The sequence below is a fragment of the Panthera pardus genome, unplaced genomic scaffold (genome assembly GCF_024362965.1).
Source record: "Panthera pardus isolate Hobbes unplaced genomic scaffold, ASM2436296v1 HiC_scaffold_2, whole genome shotgun sequence".
In the NCBI taxonomy this organism is placed as follows: Eukaryota; Metazoa; Chordata; class Mammalia; order Carnivora; family Felidae; genus Panthera; species Panthera pardus.
In genome coordinates, this window is record NW_026526765.1 from 125,425,498 (window position 1) to 125,445,052 (window position 19,555).

The 19,555-nt window shown below is 41.0% G+C and overlaps 1 protein-coding gene across 1 annotated transcript in view; it reads left to right on the forward strand.

The window, feature by feature from the left end:
- Positions 1–18,344, forward strand: part of SPOCK1 (SPARC (osteonectin), cwcv and kazal like domains proteoglycan 1) — a 516,896-nt gene extending 498,552 nt beyond the window's left edge. The window contains exons 8-11 of the mRNA XM_019424249.2: positions 3,060–3,281; positions 8,837–8,899; positions 14,306–14,443; positions 14,911–18,344. Coding sequence (XP_019279794.1) covers positions 3,060–3,281; positions 8,837–8,899; positions 14,306–14,443; positions 14,911–15,101 — 614 coding nt within the window. The 3' untranslated portion in view covers positions 15,102–18,344. The remainder of the gene's footprint in view (positions 1–3,059; positions 3,282–8,836; positions 8,900–14,305; positions 14,444–14,910) is intronic.
- The last annotated feature ends 1,211 nt before the right edge of the window (positions 18,345–19,555 follow it).

The following is a 19,555-nucleotide window of genomic DNA, read 5'->3' on the forward strand; positions in this document are numbered from 1 at the left end:
CATAGATTCCCAAGTTATAGATACAATTTATGTAATTAGACCTCTATTTTGGAGTGTTAAAGTTGCTCCTAATGTTCAGCTATTATAAGCAACACATATGTATCACACATCTTTGATAACTTATCTTTGTGAACGTTAGACTGCATTTTGTTTTCCATAGAAACTCCCAGGCAAGGGTTCCCCCTCCCCACCAGTGAATTTGCAGAGCCTGTATTCAGAGCGTCATCATAAGCTACAGAGAAAACTCAGAATGGGTCCGCATCTTTGTACCTTGATGGACTCTCTTGCTGCCTTGAACTCAAAGGGCATTAGGGGTAGGCTTCTTCACACTGTGGCCAGTTGGCTCAGAATGTCTTCCTCAATAACACACATGTTCCCATACGTGGAGTTTTGCAACTGTTGGGATCCAAAGCTTAATCAGAATCTGGTCTTTGGCCAAAATCAGAACGATCACCTTCATTTTTGGTTATTCTTTGCCGTTCATAGCTGTAGATACTGGTAGAGAATACTGACATAGAGGACACTTGTTTAACTAGTTTGGATCTTTTATTTTAAGGGAATGATCATTTCTGAGAAGTAAACACTGAAGTGTCCAAAGAGTGATTTCAGGTGGCTGAGTCTATGGGAAAGAGGAAGGAAGAGTGTTTTTTTCCATTCCTGCCGGAGGCTTCCTTGAGAGTTAGTGGACAATTAATGCACAGATGGTCTAAAAGAACCTTTCCCTGGGATCCACGAGGAGCAGCTGGGCCCTTGGGCTTTCTGAATAACCTTTCAATGAAGAGCAGATTGATGTGAGGAGAACTGTTCCTTGCAGCCTTCAGTCCCAGGAGACTCCTTCTATAGACAGCTAGGGAGCTGGCAAAAGACCTGCCCTTGGCCAGAAGCAAATTGAGTCCCCGAAGAGGCTCTTAGGCTTGATGTCCTGAAGCAGTGGCAGTGAAGCGAGTCTTGAGGAACCACAAGGCTGCAAGAGGGAGAGATGTTTTTATCAGTTCAGGACTTCTGAAGAGAACCTTATAAGTCCCATATGCTTGGGGTGAACTAGAAGGGCTGCTGTCTTTCCCTCTTCATTCCTCAGTACCAGGTGTGGGTATCTTTTCTCTAATATCTTCCCAATGGGTATGGAGTGGGCTTGACCCACTGTCCAACCGGTTTGGCACTTCTCTTTGGTGGTCATTCAGCAGTGAGCCCCTCTTTCCCATGTATTAAAATACTAATACCCTATAATGTTGATGCATATTACATACAATATTCTATATATAACTGTGGAGCCATTTAGTGTCAGAGTTAATGATCTTGCTTTACTCAGTAGCCCTAAGGACATCCTCATCATAGAGACTGTTCAATCATGACCTTCAAAGAAGAGGCCACATTATGTCCCCTAATGTCTCTTAAAAAGGGGGATGTTTTCTAAGACACGTTCTAAGATATCAATAGGACTAAATTTAAAAATTGACTTTTATGTCTAAAGGAGTAAACTCTGCAGTAGCTAAAGAACTTCTCTCAATAAATACTTTTAGTGAGAACTTACTATGTGCCTGCACTGGTGGAGGCTACTGAAGGGAACAAAGCAGTCTTTGCCCTCAAGGAGCTTAGCATCTAATGGATATTCACTGACAGTAAGGGGAAGCAGAGTGTTCGTGAGAGCTCAGAGGTAGGGGTGCTGTACTTACTTTACTGTTTCCTAGACAGGGAAGACCTCTTTGTAAAAAATAAGGCTTTCAAAAAGGTGGGTGCATTTTGCTACGTTTCATATTCTGCAGGCAGGGGTTGGTAATGCACATAGAAACCTGATGCGCAGGGAATGGGTGGCCAACGCCATCAGGATCTCAGTTGGAGTCACCGTATCCCTCCCTTGCCCTGCCCGTCCTCAAGCATGGCACCCAAGCCAACTAGAGGTCCTCAGGGTAGGAGCATCACATGAAGTAGAGGCAGCCCTGGGAGAAGAGGGACAGAGAATGTAGACTCAGGGCTGGGCCACCTGTGTTTGAAGCCCAGCTCCACAATTATATGACCTTGAGCAAGTAGCTTAAGCCTTGAGCTTTTTTTCTTCCATCTGTAAAGTAGAGAGGATATACCATTTTATAGGCCTATTAGAAGGGTTGAATGAGATGCTTAAGAATAAGGTGCTTAGAGGAATACCTTAAATAACACAAAAATGAACTTTTTTCATAATTTTTCCTGGGAATGTAAAACCACTTCTAGAAATCCAGCTTATGGAATGACTTAAATTGCATAGTGCTTTTGATTCTGACAGAAAGACCAATTTTAGATTTGGGGCATGCCTTCTCTGGGGGTTGTCTACAGTAGATTCAATATCCTGAGTGTTAAGCAAAGTGTTATTATTCTAGGGCGTACAGTTTCCATTGTGGAAACAAGTAATTCTTTAAGAAAACTACCCCCCCTCCCCCAGGGAAATAAGAAAGAAATTATTGTCTGACTCAATTTGGATTCCATATCATGTATCTCTTGAGGGGACTGCAGAAAAGAAGAATAGGGAACAGAAGCAGGTACCTGGCTTGTTTTCCCATTAATGTTCAAACGGCTTGGATTTAACAGTCCTTTGGGACATAATCAGTGCTTCTGGATTGTGCTATATAGTTTCATTTCACTGCCATCATCTTTTTTTTTTTTTTTTGCAATAGTTTCTTTTGTTTTGGTTCTTCACATATTTTCCCCCTAAATATAAAAGTATACTTTGCAGAATTATAAGTTTTTTCTTTTCTGCACCATGTTTGTACTCTTCCTTTTGGGCATACCCTGTTTTAAGCAAGTCTAGTAAATGTAAATTCTTATTTACATCACACATAAATTAGTACGGGGGACTTGTTCCCTTTGAAACATATTTTCCTCAGATGCTGACTTCTGTTTAAGAGCATTTTTAACTATCTTATTTAAAACCCCCAAACAACAGTATCTTCTAGTAGTGTGCCCCTGAGACCCACCCATGGAGGGAAATAGTCTCAGGGGAGGTTGTAGGTGGGGTGGGCCCTGGGCCTCTTCTTGGGATGGGAAGATCTAGGCTGGGTGGCCACTGAGATGTGCCCTTCTCTCTGCAGGATTTGACACCAGTATCCTGCCCATCTGCAAGGACTCTCTGGGCTGGATGTTTAACAAGTTAGATATGAACTATGACCTCCTTCTTGACCACTCAGAGATCAATGCCATCTACCTGGATAAGTATGAGCCCTGTATCAAACCTCTCTTCAACTCCTGTGACTCATTCAAGGATGGCAAGCTCTCCAACAATGAGTGGTGCTACTGTTTCCAGAAGCCTGGAGGTAAGGCGGGAGAGAGGCGGGGTCCCAAGTTCAGGGCAGCCACACTGGGCAAGGAAGGCCCACATATCACATACTGGGGAGAGCCCTGGGTGGAGATCAGCAGGCAGAAGAACACAAGTAGAGAGTAGAGCATTCATCTGATAATGGCAGACCCAAAGGCTCTTTTCTTCTATTTTATTTCCACTCTTCTCATGGTATATCAGAAAATTCAAGAGCATAATGGTAGAGTCCATTACTTCAGTCACTCTCTGGGATGATCTCCTGACCATATTGTGCCTCGATTTTTTCATCTGTCAAATGGGTGTCGAAACCTTTGCTATATAATTCCCAAGGTCACTGTGATAACCTTATTGTGAGAAATACTGTACAAATGTGAGAGAATCATAATTCCCATTGTCACATGAGTTCTCCATGTTCCCCTTAGAGAAAGCCCCTTGTCCTTTTCTCTGGGGTAAATACAGATTTATACTGAATCTTGTAGACAAGGAGATTTCGGTTATAAACTCCCACTAACTCCAGAAAGACGCACTATTTGAGGAATATGTGGAAAGAATACAGGAGTATCTCTAATTTGTTGGAAAGTCAGACAAGAGAGTCCCCCTACAGACTCTCAGGAATCTAGGGGCAGGAGCCCTGAGTCTGCTGGAGAAGCCACATAGTCTAGCTTTACTTCTTCTGCCTTAGCTTCCTGGGGTTGTGCCCAAGTGTGGCCAACGGCAGCTCGCAGACACTGGCTTGTATTTGAATTCCATTCCCAAGTCCCAGGAAAATATGCCTCCGCATGAATCAGGTATCATGGGTACTCTGCAAGCATGGCTGTCAGAACCTCTGCCCAGGAAAGGGAGATGGTCATGAGTATTATAGTATTTAAATTATACATGTGTGTATGCCTGCGTGTATTCAGAATCGATGCACCCCCAGAGCAGAAAATGTGGGCGTTAAAAAAGGGCAGGTGGTGTTACGTTCATGTACATGTTTACAGAATTACAAGAATTACTGGTCACAGGGCATGTGCATTTTTAAATTTAAGCCGTATTTCCAATTTGCCTTCCAAAAACGTTGTACCCATGTTTACGCTCTCCAAGAATACCTAGTTCCCCATGGTGGAGCCAAACCTTGTGGTCACTGCCAAGTTAGGGGACAAGCTGTTACATTTCCTCATGGGTCTCATTTCATTTCTCTTATTATAACTTAGATTGAACACCTTCGTGTTTGAGAAATTCCTATTTTTTGTACATTTTTGGTATGTTTCTAGGAATTTTTTTTCTCAATGAAGGACGTTAGCACTGTTGAAGTCACATATATTGCAAATATATTTTTCCCCAAATTTGACTTGGTCCATTTTTTTAGGAAGAAATTTTTCAATTTAAGAGTGTAAAATTTCTCCATCTTTTATGGTTTTTTAGCAACCATAAGGCTTACATTAAGTCTAGAAAGGTAACGTGTACCTTTGGGTACCTTAGGTAAAGGTACCAAATACCTTCAGTATTTGAAGGTGCATGATTCTCTTGTGTTTGTGTTTTCTTCAGCACATTTTGGTTGGTTTGTTGTTTATTGAAATCTTGTATCACTTTTGTTTTTTTTGGTATATGGTCAGAGAGGGTCCCAGCCCCTCTCCCCACTCCCCACTCCTGGAAATGGTTGTTCAGTTACCTTTTTGTCACGTATTGACTAACCTATCCTCCTCCTCTCATCTGAATGCTTCCTCTATTGTATATAATACTTCTTTATATTTATATGTCTCTTCTTCCATCTAGAATCCTTTTATTGTAGAACAGCATCTATCAACCAATGGAGTTATATTTTTTTTAATGGTTTTTATTTATAGAGAGCGCGCGCACACACACATGTGGGGGAGGGGCAGAGAGAATTCCAAGAGGGCTCTGCAATGTCAGCACAGAACCCATCGCAGGGCTCGAACCCAAAAACTGTGAGATCATGACCTGAGCCAAAATCAAGAGCTGGACACCTAACTGAGCCAACCAGGTGCCCCTGGAGTTACATTTTTAAGTTTTGTTCTCATAGATACTGTACTTCCCGTCTATTTATTGCCCTTGTAAAGGAAATTGATTTTTTTTCCCATTATAGTTCCTCACTGCTGGTGGTTTCAGTATTAATCTTGTTCGCACCCACCTTACTAAATTCTCATTTTGTTTATAATAATTATTCTGGTTGGTTTCCTTTGATTTTTGAGGTGTGCAATCATAACCTCTGCAAATAGTGATAATTTTTTTCTTTTTTCTTTTTATACCTCCCCTCTCTTTTCTAATCACATCAGCTAATACTTCAAATTTGTGTTAAATAATAGCCATGTTCTTACTTTAATAGAAATACTTGGAGTGATCGAGTTCTAAGTTTAATGATAGCTTTGGGCTTGAGTCCATATAAAATCATGTAACCTTCAGCCAGGGTTCAGGCTTAGCCTAAGTAAGCAAAGCCTCCGTGTTAGTGCTTCTTGGAGGTGTAATGCCAGGACCCTGAGAGTGAGGTTACTGCCTTTATCAAGGGACAAAGCTGGTCACCACGCTGTGTGGATGTCCCTGGATTTGCTGCCCTTTCAGCAACTGCTGAAGGAGGCCAGAACCCCATTACGTGGCACATTATGGTATCCAGGAGAAGTTGATCAAACTACAACAGAAGTCATTTTGTTGTACATTTTTTTTTTGTTTTGTTAGTCATTTTGTGTATTTCTCTCATTATTTCTTTATTTTTTGTGGGAGAGAGAGAATTCCAGGCAGGTTCCACACCCAGCACAGAGCCCTATATGGGGCTTGGTCTCACAACACTGAGATCATGACCTGAGCCAAAATCAAGAGTCAGATGCTTAACTGATCCACCCAGGTGCGCCTCTCTCCTTTTATTAAGTTAGGTTATTTTTGTTGGGTTTCTACCACCTTCCTCCTTGACCCAGAACCAGCCCTGGGAGTTCTGTTTGACCCCCACATTTCCTCATTATTTCCTGTTGATTAATGCGTGTACTCAAGGCTAAAATTTCCTCCAAAGCACCCTTTTAGCTATAGACCATAGGTATTACGTATGTGAAGATTTTTTTTTTTTTTTTTTTTTACTATGATTAATGTGTAGATGTCCTACAATAAAGGCTCTAAATGCCTCTTTGGTCCAAGAAAATTTTGAGAGAGCACTTTAAAATTTTCCATGTGGTAGGATTATTTATTGACTGGTTTCGATATTTTTCTTTAGTATTATGTTTGAGTTTTTGAAGTTTCTTCAAAAATTCTCACTGGAATTGTATTCCTTGATCAAAAATTCTCACTGGAATTGTATTCCTTGAGTTAGCACTTGAATATCTGTAAATATTGGTATTTTCTTTATACAGAAACAAAGATGCCAAGATTAAACTTACTCTCCTAGTACTGGGTTTAGCTATAGAATAATATGAACCCATACTAATTTTTGTTCCCCTTTAAGGACATGAATTTCGTAGGACATGTCTCAGTTTTTGCTCAGTCCGTAACACTTTCCTGAGATATGTCATGCATTTTTAAAGATTTTTTAAAATATTTTATTTATTTTTTTAAGACAGAGAGAGACAGAGCATGAATGGGGATGGGGCAGAGAGAGAGGGAGACACAGAATTCGAAGCAGGCTCCAGGCTCTGAGCTGTCAGCACGGAGCCTGATGCGGGGCTTGAACTCACGAACCGTGAGATCATGACCTGAGCTGAAGTCGGATGCTTACTGACTGAGCCACCCAGGCACCCCTATGTCATGCATTTTTGAGCTCTGGAATTAAACATTTGGTTCCATTTGATTAGTCTCTGCTCAGGAGCATCAGTTATATACATGTTGCACATCAGTTTTGTTGCTTCAGATATAGCCTTCATTTATTTCAGTGTTTAATTTTCTTCTGTGTCGCTTATGTCTTTGAGCCTTTGTATCTGCATTGAACTGGAGTGTCCTGTCTGTGTGGTGCTTTTTTTTTTCAAGTGGACTCTACACCCAGCATGGAGCCCAGTGAGGGGCCGCAACAGACATGAGCTGAGATCGAGAGTCAGACCCTTAACCGACTGAGGCGCCCCAAGTGTCTTTTTCATTAGAACCCTTGACTACTTAAGTCTTGGGTAACTATTTTCATTTGCTCAGAAGCCAGCGTTTTCTGTTAGAATTCTTCATGTGGAGTTTGGTTTTCTTGCAGTACTTTTTAGTAGGTCTCAGCCTGATTCATGTTTCCTTGCTGGAAGAGAAGTAAAATTTTTACAATTACCATCGGACCATTTGAGGAACTCCCTGACACAGTGTTTCTATGAATGTGGGCGACTTTTGCATTCTTCAGGAACAGTCTTCTAAATGCCTACGGTTTTTGCACAAAGATGAGCTTTCCAGTGGTAAAATAGGAAGAATATTGGTCCCTACTTTATGGGATTGTTGTAAAGATGAAGACAAAATTCTAGAACATTGTCTGGTACATTCTAAGAATTCATTAAGTGCCCCTTATTTGTCATAGTAAATGCTTTACTTCATCAAACATGGAATCTGTTTCCCTTTTTCTTTGTTGTTTTCAGTTGGTATCTTTCTCCTGCACTCTGAAAGCACCTTAAACCCAGGGGTAAATAAAGCGTATTAGTTTTTCTTAGGGAACCAGCAACGAGACCGGGTGGCATCGTGCACTCCACAGGGTAAAAGATGTTAAGAAGGTGGTCAGGTACTTACGCTACTTCTGTCCAAGCAAGTTTGGGGCCTGTTAGTAAATGTTCTGAGACTCAGAATACTTCTGCCCTTGGCTCGAGGCCCATGAGCACGTATCACAGTCTTCCAGAGCCACGCGGTCTGCCAAGGCAAGTCACGGTGACTCAAGAACTGGTGAAGCCATCTTTCTTTAGGCTTGGAATGGAATAAGTTCTTCTCTTGGGAGACAGAACTGCACACTGTTTGGCCATGCAGCTCCCACTCTATCAGTCCTTCCCTTGAGAACTGAGTTTTGTGCTCGCTCATGGCAACAGGTGTCTTATAATTGAGGACTTCGAGGCTGAGAGTGAGTTAACGTTTCACTTTTCTATTCTCACTGCTACTCTCTATCTCTTACATAGCTTCAAAGTTTGTATAATTTTACAGTTGTTCCTTGAGGCCTATGTAAGTCTGAAGTAGCTATTCTCATCCTCTTTCTCTCCTGTAGCAAGACCTGGGTTAGATTAAGTATTGGTGAGTTGCTTCTGTCTGTGGATTCGCAACACTTAACCACGAGGATGCTGTGATCCTCATTCTCAGCTGATTAAAATGTCTATTACCAGATCACCTAGAAGCACGTGGCATTTGCCTGAGTTGGTGGCAGGAAGAAAAATTACTATACAATGCAAGTAGCCCCCAAATACTATTTAAGTACCTCATGATGTAAGGGTTTTTTGTTTTTGTTTTTTTTTTTTTTTTTTGATTAGTAACACTAATGGCCTGAATTTGTTGTGCTGTTTAATAACAGCATATGGAGTCATTCCAGTCCCAGGTGTGTCATTGTGTACATTTCACTTCATGAGTGAAGCCAATCATTAGAGATTATGTCCTGCACCATCTGGAAACTGACTTTCATAAATTATTTTTCAGGTCTCCCTTGCCAGAATGAAATGAACAGGATTCAGAAGCTGAGCAAGGGGAAGAGCCTGTTGGGTAAGTACAATTTCTTGTCACTCGTTTGAACAACTAATTAAACCAACCATGTCTCGTGTAATGTTGAGCCACAGCAATGGTTATTCCATTAGGTAACAGTGTTTCCTGAAAGAAATGCCTCGCTTCATCCCCAGACAGCTGGCTGGATGTAGTCTGAGGATAGGCGAGCTGTTTGAGAAATGCTGCCTAGTCCATTAGCCCAGGACTAGTGGGCAGGGCTGCAAGGGTGGGAATCCAACACCGTCTCTACTGCCCACTCCTCCCTTACTTGGGGCTCCAGTAAACCTCGGCTTTCTCCTCTCCCAAGAATCTCTCCTGAATGGAGCATGAAAGTGTTCCTTCCTAGTTCAAGCAGTAACGTCTATGAATTATTCCCCAGACCAAATTGTCCATTCAGGGAAGAAGATGAGCTGTAGCCTCTTCTATATTTATCAGATCGGGTTCAAAGGCTTGGGTGTGCTTAAATGTGTTTTTTGGATTCATGTGCATAATAATCCCTGGAGGAAAGCATAAATCTGTTTAAATAGTGCACATTTCTCCTCTCTGTCTGAATGTTAACTGTGCTTTTCCCTGACATGCCCATCTGTGGCTGGAGGTAAAGGTAACAAATGCTGGCTTGTTGAAGTGTTCCCTTTCAGCTGCATATCCTCTTTCTCCAGCACTAAGGGGTCGTCATGGCATTCAGACCAGGCCATTTCAGAGACTGGTAAACCTCATATATTTGTCAAAAAAGGAGTCTGGGTTGGTTTACTTGCTTTTTAAAAAGAGAGCTGACAGCGGCAATATAATACACAATAATTCACAATTTTTCTTGTTAAGCATTAAGAAGCAGGTGCATCCCTTAAGCATCTTGCCATTTCAAACATGCACCTGTGTACTTGAAGAAATGGGCAAGTTTTGTTTTGTTTTGATTTTACAGATTGTTTAAGTAGTCTGTGAACTCAGGTAGTTTCTCCTCTACTGATTTTTGGGTTGCCTCAGATCTCCCACTTCTGATAATGCCCCGTTCGACTCAGGAAGAACCCCAAAGTTGTGACTTTGACCTATGTGGACCTGAGTTCTAAAAAAGACAAAGGTATCATTCTGATCTGAAGGCAACTTCAATAGGTCTGTCCAGTGCAAGGGCTTGTGCTCACTAATCTGATTTCTCCATGTAGGAGGTTATTCAGGTGTTTGAGTGATATGCCTAAGGTCCACAGGTAGTTAAAGAATTAGTATAAATCTAGTTTTTAAATTTTGTTTTCATTGGCTATGGATATCTTCTTACCGCTTCATTAATAATGAATGAGACATTTATAAGGCATGTAGTCTGAGATAAAACGTCTCATCTTCCATTTTCCCTAGCTCACACCAATGAAACGCCTACCTTTGTCCTACCTTGAATCTCACCTAGTTTTCAAGCTTGCTTTATCACATCTCCCCACATAGATTACTCTGGCTGACTCATAAAAATACCATTGACCTTCTTACACATCATTTCCTGCATGGGGATATCTCCTAATGTGTTTTCACGGGCATTCAAATTAAAAACAAAATAGACCATACATCGTGGAGTATAAATAATCAAGAGTGAAATTAAAACTACTTTTAGGATTGAATGACAATGAGGTTTGTGAGTCAAAATCAGAGGGAAGCAACTAAAAACAGAGGAATATTCATAGCTTCAAATGGATTTATGAAAAAACAAACACTAACCTTTCAAGTCAAAAAAATGACCAAGACTAAAGTAGAAAACAATGAAATAGACAAATCTTTGGCAATATGAAAGCCATTCAACTACTGTTATGAACTTGTAAGTGGGAATGTAACTTCACATACAGGACAGTACTGTAAATTTGTTGTTTTAAAACTTCAGCATGTATTGGAATCACTTGGAGGGTTTACTAAAACACAGTTTCTGATTCAGTAGATCTGGGTGGGATAGGGCCCAAGTACATGCTTTTCTAAGATGTTTCCAGGTAATGATGCAGGTGCTGGTCCTGGGACCACACTTTGACAACCACTGCTATAAGCCAACTTACAGAATCTTGAAAACCTTGTTGAAACAAGTACTGTGAGTTACCACACTTGTACAAGGAAGAGAAACAGAAGACCCACCTGTATGAAAAACCATGAAATTCCTGAAAATCAAAATCAAAATGCTAACCTCACTGCCCCCCAAAACAGGCCCAAAGTATTTTTATGAGTACGTCTTTCACAGAAGAAAATGTATTCAAAATGTCTAGAGGAGGCAAGAAAAACACCTGAATCATTTCATGAATTGGGTGCCATGATAAAAAAATTAGAAATAGAGGCATACAGTTTTATCACTTAGTGAATCGCCTAGTAACACAGATGCAAAAGGATCAGTAAATTCAGTCAGTAGTATTCCAATAACAATGTATCATGGCCAAGTAGTATTTACTCCAGGAAAACAATATCCCAATTACTAGTAAGGAGATTGAATTACTAATCAAAAATGTCCCCAAAAAGAAAAGCCCAGGACCAAATGGCTTCACTGGTGAATTTTAGTGAACATTTAAAGAATTAACACCACCACACCTTCTTCAACTCTTCCAAAAAAGATCAAAGAAGAGGAAACACTCCCAAGCTCATTTTTGAGGCCAGCATTATCCCAATGGCAAAATCAGAAAGGACCCTACAAGAAAAAAACAGGCCAGTATCTTAAATACACATACAAAAGTTCCCAATAAAATACTAGTAAACGAAATCCAACAGTGCATTAAAAGGATCAAATGGGATTTAATGCTGCAATGCAAGGATGGTTCAAAATACACAAATCAACCAATATGATATATTAATACAAGGTGATATCTGAATAGATGCAGAAAATTCACTTGACAAAATCCAGCATCCATTCATGGTTTTTAAAAACTCTCCACAAATTAGGTATAAAAGGAACAAACCTCAACACAATAAATGCCACATAAGACAACCAACATCATATTCAACAGTGAAAGGTTGAAATCTTTTCCTCTAATATCAGAAACGAGACAAAGTGGCACTCTTACCACTCCTATTCAACATACTACTGGAAGTCCTATGCAGCACAGTCAGTCAAGACAAAGAAACAAAAGGCATCCAAGTTGGAAAAAAGTACAATTTTCCTTATTTGCAGATATGTTTCAGCCAAGGAGGTGAAAGATGTATATACTAAAAACTATATGACACTGATGAAAGAAATCAAAGACAACACAAATAAATGGAAAGGAATCCCATGTTCATGGAGTGGAAGAATATTTAATTTAACATTGTTAAAATTTGTTTAATATTGTTAAAATGTCCATATCACCCCAAACCATCTACAATTTAATTGCTATCCCTATCAAAAGTCCACTGGTATGTTCTGCAGAAATAGAAATAACAATCCTAAAGTTCATATGGAATCACAAAAGACCCCAGATAGCCAAAGCAATCCTAAGAACAAAGTAGGAGACATTACACTTGCTGATTCCAAGCTACGTTATGAAGCTGTAATCATCAAAGCAGCATGATGGCATAATAACAGACACAAAGATCAAGGGAACCAAAAATAAACACAAGTATATAGGTCTACTATTAGTCTCTTTAATAAACGGTGCTTGGAAGATTGAATATTCACATGTAAAAGATTGAAACTAGATCTCTATCTTATACCCCTCACAAAAATTAACTCAAAATGGATTAAAGACTTAAATGCAAGACTGGAAACCATAAAACTCCTAGAAGAAAACATAGGGGAAAAAGATTCTTGACATGAGCCTCAGCAATGATATTTTTTATAGGACACCTGAAGCACGAGCCACTAAATTAAAAAAAAAAAAATGGGACTGCGTCAAACTTAAAAGCTTCTACACAGCGAAATTATCAGAAAACCTACAGAATGAAGAATAACATTTGCAAACCATATATCTGATAAGGGATTAATACCCAAAATGTATAAAGAACTCAACTCAGTAGCAAAACAAACCAAAACCAAAAACCTGATTTAAAGATGGGTAGAAGATCTAAATAGACATCATCCTAAAGAAAACATACAGATGGCCAACAGGTACGTGAAAAGATGCTCAACGTTATTAATCATCAGGGAAATGCTTATCGAAACCACAGTGAGATATCACCTCACACCTGTTAGAATGGCTGTCATCAAAATGACCAGACACAACAAGTGCTAGTAAGGACATGGAGAAAGGGAAGCATTGTGCGCTGATGGTGGGAATGTAAATTGGTCCAGCCGCTATGGAAAGCAGTATGGAGGTTCATGAAAAATTTTAAAATACTACTGCCATACAATCCAGCAATTCAACTTCTCAGAATATATCCCAAGGAAATAACATTCTGTCGAAGAGATATATGTACCCTTATGTTCACTTCAGCATTATTTATAGTAGCCAAGATACAGAAACAACAGAGGTGTCCATCAACGGATTACTGAATAAAGACATTGGTGCGTGTGTATACACAATATTGTATACCATAAGAGAAGGAAGTCTTGCCCATTGTGACAACAAAGATGGACCCTGAAGAAATAATGCTAAGTGAAGTAAGTCAGACAAATACTGTATGATCTCACCTATATGTGGAATCTAAAAATCTCAGGGGAACCGGGGTGGCTCAGTCGGTTAAGCGTCTTTGGCTCAGGTCATGATCTTGTGATTCCGTGAGTTCCAGCCCCACACTGGGTTCTCTGCTGTCAGAGGCTCCACACTGTCTCCCTGTCTCTGCCCTTCCCCTGTTCACGTGTACACACGCACTCTCTCTCTCTCTCTAAAAATAAACCAAAAAAGTTTACAACAAAAACTCATAGAAAAAGACATCAGGCTGGTAGTCCCCAGCGGTAGGGAGTAGAGAGGGGGGGAACTGGAGAAAGGTGATCAAAAGGTACAAACTTCCAGTTGAAAGGCGTATAAGTACTAGGAATTTAATGTACAGCATGAGGACTCTAGTCAACTTTGCTGTGTGGTACATAGGAAAGTTGTTAATAGTAAATCCTAAGAGTTCTCATCACAAGGGAAAAACATCTTTTTTTTTAAATCATTGAGATGATGGATGTTAATTAAACTTACAGTGGTAATCATGTCCCAGTATATGTGAGTCAAATTTGGCCCTACAGTTGACATTCCACAAGGCTGCCCATCAATTCTATCTCAGTAAAACTGAAAAAATATTAACCAGTCCTAAGAGTAGGACCCATTCGCCATTTAAAGGGGAAAAATAAGAACCCATCAAAGAAGGGATCCTGTCTAACCTTGAGCAAACCCAGGGACTTGTCATCTTGAGTAAGTCATAACCAACGGCCCCATTCTCCCCTGCTAGCTCTGCAAGAAGTACCCGGTCTGATAGGTTAGCCCTCTTCTCCGTCTTGGAGGGCATTAACCCCGAGTATCAGGGCACCTCTGATTCAAATTGGACCTTTTATTCCCTCAGGAGCATTCATACCTCGGTGTAATGAGGAGGGATATTACAAAGCCACGCAGTGCCACGGGAGCACAGGGCAGTGCTGGTGTGTGGATAAATACGGAAACGAGCTGGCTGGCTCCAGGAAACAGGGCACCGTGAGCTGTGGTGAGTAAGGTCTTCTGCATCAGCCCCACAATGACGACTTGCACGTCCTGACTGGATAAAGACCTGGGCAGGGAAATTTCAAGACCTATCCGTGGTCTACAGCGAACAAGTTTACAATGGTGACGTGAATAAAGCACACGTGATTATGCGTAGCTAGCTTCCAGAGTGGCAGGGACTCACCATGAGCAGGAGATTGGGTAACATTTTGTCACAGTCAGGAACTGTCGCAGGCAGAGAGGGACTTCGATAAACCTCCCACAGTTCTACCCCAGAAGGTAGAAGCATCTCAAGAATTCTGGGGGCCCCCAAAGCTTGTGGTCCCTCCAGGCTGAGAGGCCCCAGTATTCAGAGAGTGAATTGCATGGTTTTTCCCTACAGTTGAGTCACATGCGAAGGAACCATTCTTATGGTCATAAGGTATAAAGAGAAACTAATCCTCCATCTTGTCTTCCTTCTTAATATTTCAGAAGAGGAGCAAGAAACTTCAGGGGATTTTGGCAGTGGTGGCTCTGTGGTCCTCCTAGATGACCTGGAGGATGAACGGGAGCTGGGACCAAAGGACAGATTGGGCAAGCTGAGGGTGCACACCCGGGCAGTGACAGAGGATGATGAGGACGAGGATGACGACAAAGAGGACGAGGTCGGGTACATATGGTAGTCCCCACCGGGAAGAGGACACGAGGTGCACACAGAATTGCAAGTCACTTCCTACTCCTGCGTTTGTATCTAATAAGACTCCACAGCACCAAGGCCTCTTCTCCATTGTTGCTCTCTGTACCCGACCCGAGGTTTGGGAGACCACTTCTTGTCCCCAGAGCATTCTGGTTTTGCATACGCTTGTGTGGGAAGAAGGGTGTTGTGTTTTGTTTTTTAGACAGGGGAATGGCTGGCTGAATTCGAGCCCCCTTCCCTCCCGTGAGATTTTTGCACCAAGCATGTGATTTATGTGGGATTCTGACAGTGCAGGGAGCCCCCACCTTGTAAACGTCAAAGATGCTTTTTGATTACCCACACCAGTGGTTATTCCAGCATGGTTCCCGGCCTTACGGTGTCTAAGTGCTTTTCTTGTGTCCTGTAGATGTCGTGGAAAACACCACACTGTACTTTTTCCCCCCCCTAGCCCCACCACCCCGGGTGTTAATAACTAAAAATTAGTTTTCATATCACTCTATCTGGCTTCCTACAAACAAGAGCCTTAATTCAGTCAAGAGTTCCTCTGGGGAATTGATTTCCTTAATAAAAAATGGTGTCTGGACGCTTCTCTCTGTACATGCTTGAATATGTACAGAACAGACTGTACGTGTACAAGGTGTGTGCACACACCTGTCAGAAAAAAGTGTTTCAAGATCCTCTAAAAACTCATCTGAAAAACAATTCTAGATTTGTCAGCTTGTCCAGACCTGGATCACAATTTCTGGAATAAGAAATTTGTATCAAAGTCCTTTTTTTGCACTAACAGCACTTGCAGCCTGCAGGCTGAGGATGCTCCTTCCCCTATGCATTAGCAGAGTTCCTGGAAGCCCTTTGATTTGGATAAGCCTCTGTCCGCCTAAATCGCTTTTCTTGCAGAAGCCATGAGACTCCCACATGGGCAACTTCACAAGCCATCTCTTTCATTTCAGCTCCAAGCCCACCCCGGGCTGCAACAATCCTGTCCGCCACAGGTTCTCACCCTCCCTACTACCTACGCAAGGGCTTTTTCCAAGGCATGTCTCCATATCCCCTGCTCTCCGAGAAGACAATACCACAGTGTTCCTTAGCAGAAGAAAATTCCAGATTCTTAATCTAAGGTTTTGCTTTTGCCCCATTTCTATCCACAGATCATAATGAGGGTCCACGAACTGTACAGATTTTATACCACCACTCATCCTTTGTAAAAAATCCCAGACAGAGGCCAAAAAGAACTTCATCGTAGCACAGAGAAGCTAGGGTTGGATTTTTACCGGCTAGTCCTGTCCCCATCATCTCACCTGCACCAATGTCAAGAAACCAGTGAAGAAAGCCCTTCATCAGTGTTTCTTTTCCCGAAGTAAGTTCACGATTAGAGTCTGTCTCCAAATTTGGTAGGGTCATTTTCTCTACGGTTTTTAGAATTTCTGACCCTATCAAAGCTGACTCGGATACAAAGTACCAAAGAATAGTCCTCAAGTGGTCCCATTTAGTTCAGTACCAGCCCTTAAGCTCCTGCTCCACCTGGTTTCCAGCTTCCTGGATACCCTCCTCAGCCACCCAGCAAGGCTTTCTGGCCCACATTTTTTTTGTTGTTTGTTTTCGTTCATCATGAATTCCAGCCCATCCACAAGACAACCACATAAAACTCAGGCAAAAAAAACCACTTTGTACTCTGTCAACCCACCTCAAACCAGCATTTTCCAATCCTAGCATTGGCCAAAGTGGCATCATCTCCAGAGTTAGTCTCAGATGGGAAATGAACATACTTGATACAATAAACTTCTGTGGCCTAATATACACGGGTACAACCAGGACTGTGGGTATAGAGAGGCCAGAGGCAAGCTCTGTATTGGGATTTCAACTGCATCATCCCTGTTTCAATTTTTTTTCTCACTTGAACAAAACACCAAGATCATAATTTAGAAAACAGGTGTTTAATTGCAGCTAAATTGTAATAGAGTATATAAAACAATCCAGACATTAAAAAAAAATCTCAGTTTACACCATCAGAGAAAACCATTGTTACTGTCTCTCTGAGCTTGGAAAAATGCACAAGAGAACAAATTAAAATCGACTAACTGATTTCACTTAGAGAAACTTCTAGGAACAGAGAACCACTGATTTTAATTTGCCTAATTATCTTATGACAAGTTTCAAAATAAGATGACACTTAAAGATTCTTAGCATTAACTTAATGATGGAGAAGAGTGTGCTCTGTAGTCAGTTCCCAGTAAGCTAACGAGATGCTCATTTTCAAAGATATTCCAAGAAGATATTTTGACTCATTAAGATATTAAATAAAAAGCCCTCCTAAGACCGGAAACCCAAAATCAATGGACCAACCAACATTAACACCACTTTTCATGCCTCAACTTTGGCATGACAGCATTGGATTTTTAAAGGGCTTTAGTACAATTTTTAGAAACTTTATCCTTAGAAGTGAAATTTTTGATTTCTTCCTTTTGGGCAGGAGCATTTTTGCTAGCAACTAAGAATACATAAGAATTTTGATTAAAAAAATAATACCATGATAATTAATTACCTTTTTTTTGAGACAGTTAATGAACTGAATCCTCACCAACTCATTTTTGGAAACTCTAGTAGTTTTATTCTTATTCCATAAATGGTTCTCTTATTTAATCCTGTTTCCTCGGCATCCAACTTAAACCCCAGAATTTTCTTCCACCATAGTTAGCTGTCTGCCATATTAATGTCTTTTTGTTTCTGCGGATATTCTAGGCATGGGAATACCTGGATGTTCAATCTGAGGTTTTGTTATCAGTTTCCCCTTCTTTATGCCCATTTCCCCACGCCCAGCAGTGAATGACTACGTGTCTGTCCAGGTCTGCCCCTCTACTTTTCCCAGAATGCAATTCACATTTGTTTTGTTTTCATTTTTTACCTTGACCACATTGTACAGTAACATCTAAGAGCCCTTTCTACAGTGGGTGGTTTTGGTCTTTTTATACCTTTTTCTCAAAGTCACTGATGTTTGTCCCTGTTCAATGTGTAGCATTGTAATGAGAGCCCACCAAATCCTGAGTGTCATTTTGTTGTCCCTATTGTAGATGAAATAGTGATGTAGAAAAATCTAGTAAATTCTGAATGCTTTTCCACATAGACTTATCTGGAATGTGAACACGACTCTTTGGTTAATAGTAAATGCTTTAACTGTAGTCCTAAGTAGGTGCATTTCTGTCTGTCTCAATAAATTTTAATTTGTCTGCAACATCTGAATGTATTTGTATTTTCTTATCTTGCATGTGAACTCACCTGGCTATGTCCACACCCGCTCTCTGGAGAACACACAGTAGGGGCAAAGGGGACTGCCAATGCAGACCTCTCCTGTGCTTCTGTACATGGCAGGGAAGAATACCTGCTGTGGTCGAGCCTGTCCTGGCCCCTCTCAGCACAATCTGTGCCCACTCAGTCTAGAACACCTAACCCTTATTTTTGCTGCTTCCACCTTTTCTACACTTGACCTTTGTTACATAGTTTTGACCTATTGGATTTCAGTGTTGTCTTCCTGTTTACAACCTTAAGCTTTTCCAGTTCTGCCTATTCCTTCCCTCCCCTGTCAGTTCTTCTCCAATTCTCCTGAAACTAAAACACAAAAAACAACAACAAAAAAAAAAACCCAGTCTCCTTTACAGGGAATTCTGAGTTCTCCACAGTTCATGGATTAACCCACCAGAGGCTCGTCAAACATCAGAAAGCACCCAAATTGGAACAGAAATTATCTCCTTTCCACCTTTATCCACATTCAGGCCAGTGTGTGTATGACTTAATTATACCCTGAGTGAGTAATTTCACCCTGAGCTGAGGTAGAAACTATCTTATGAATAATTCCATTCCTTTACCCCACGGAGTAGATTTTACAGACAATTTGTAGATTGACAGTTCAGGGAAAGGTGCTTCATAAATCCACAAAATAACTAATGTCAGGAGAACAATGACCAATATGAATACTCTAGGGGTGTTACAGGATACAGCAAAGAGATGTTGGCATTCATGGACACACTCCAAATTCATCTCAAATCAGCACAGTTGTGCAGGTCAAATATCACCTTGCTCCTCCAGCTGTGACTTCCCAGATGCCACCTTGGTTCATTTAAAGGGCAGGACCAAAGGAATGAGAACTAGAAGCCAGTGTCCAGCTTTGGTGATACAGGTAAGCCAAAAGGTCACAGCACCTTCTCGCAATGCTTACCCACTTGTAAGATTTGCTTTGACAAATTGATTCAAGGAAAGAGGAAGATTTTAAGATGTACTCACTCAACGGGCCTTTACAGATTTATTTATAGATTTTTAGATGAATGTTGTATTGACGAATGCCACTGGAGGCTGGCACCACATTCAGTTCTAGGAATACAAGTGTGAATAAAACCTGGTTGCTCTGTGAACTTAACTTGACGTGCTTTCTCTGGACACTATTTTGTT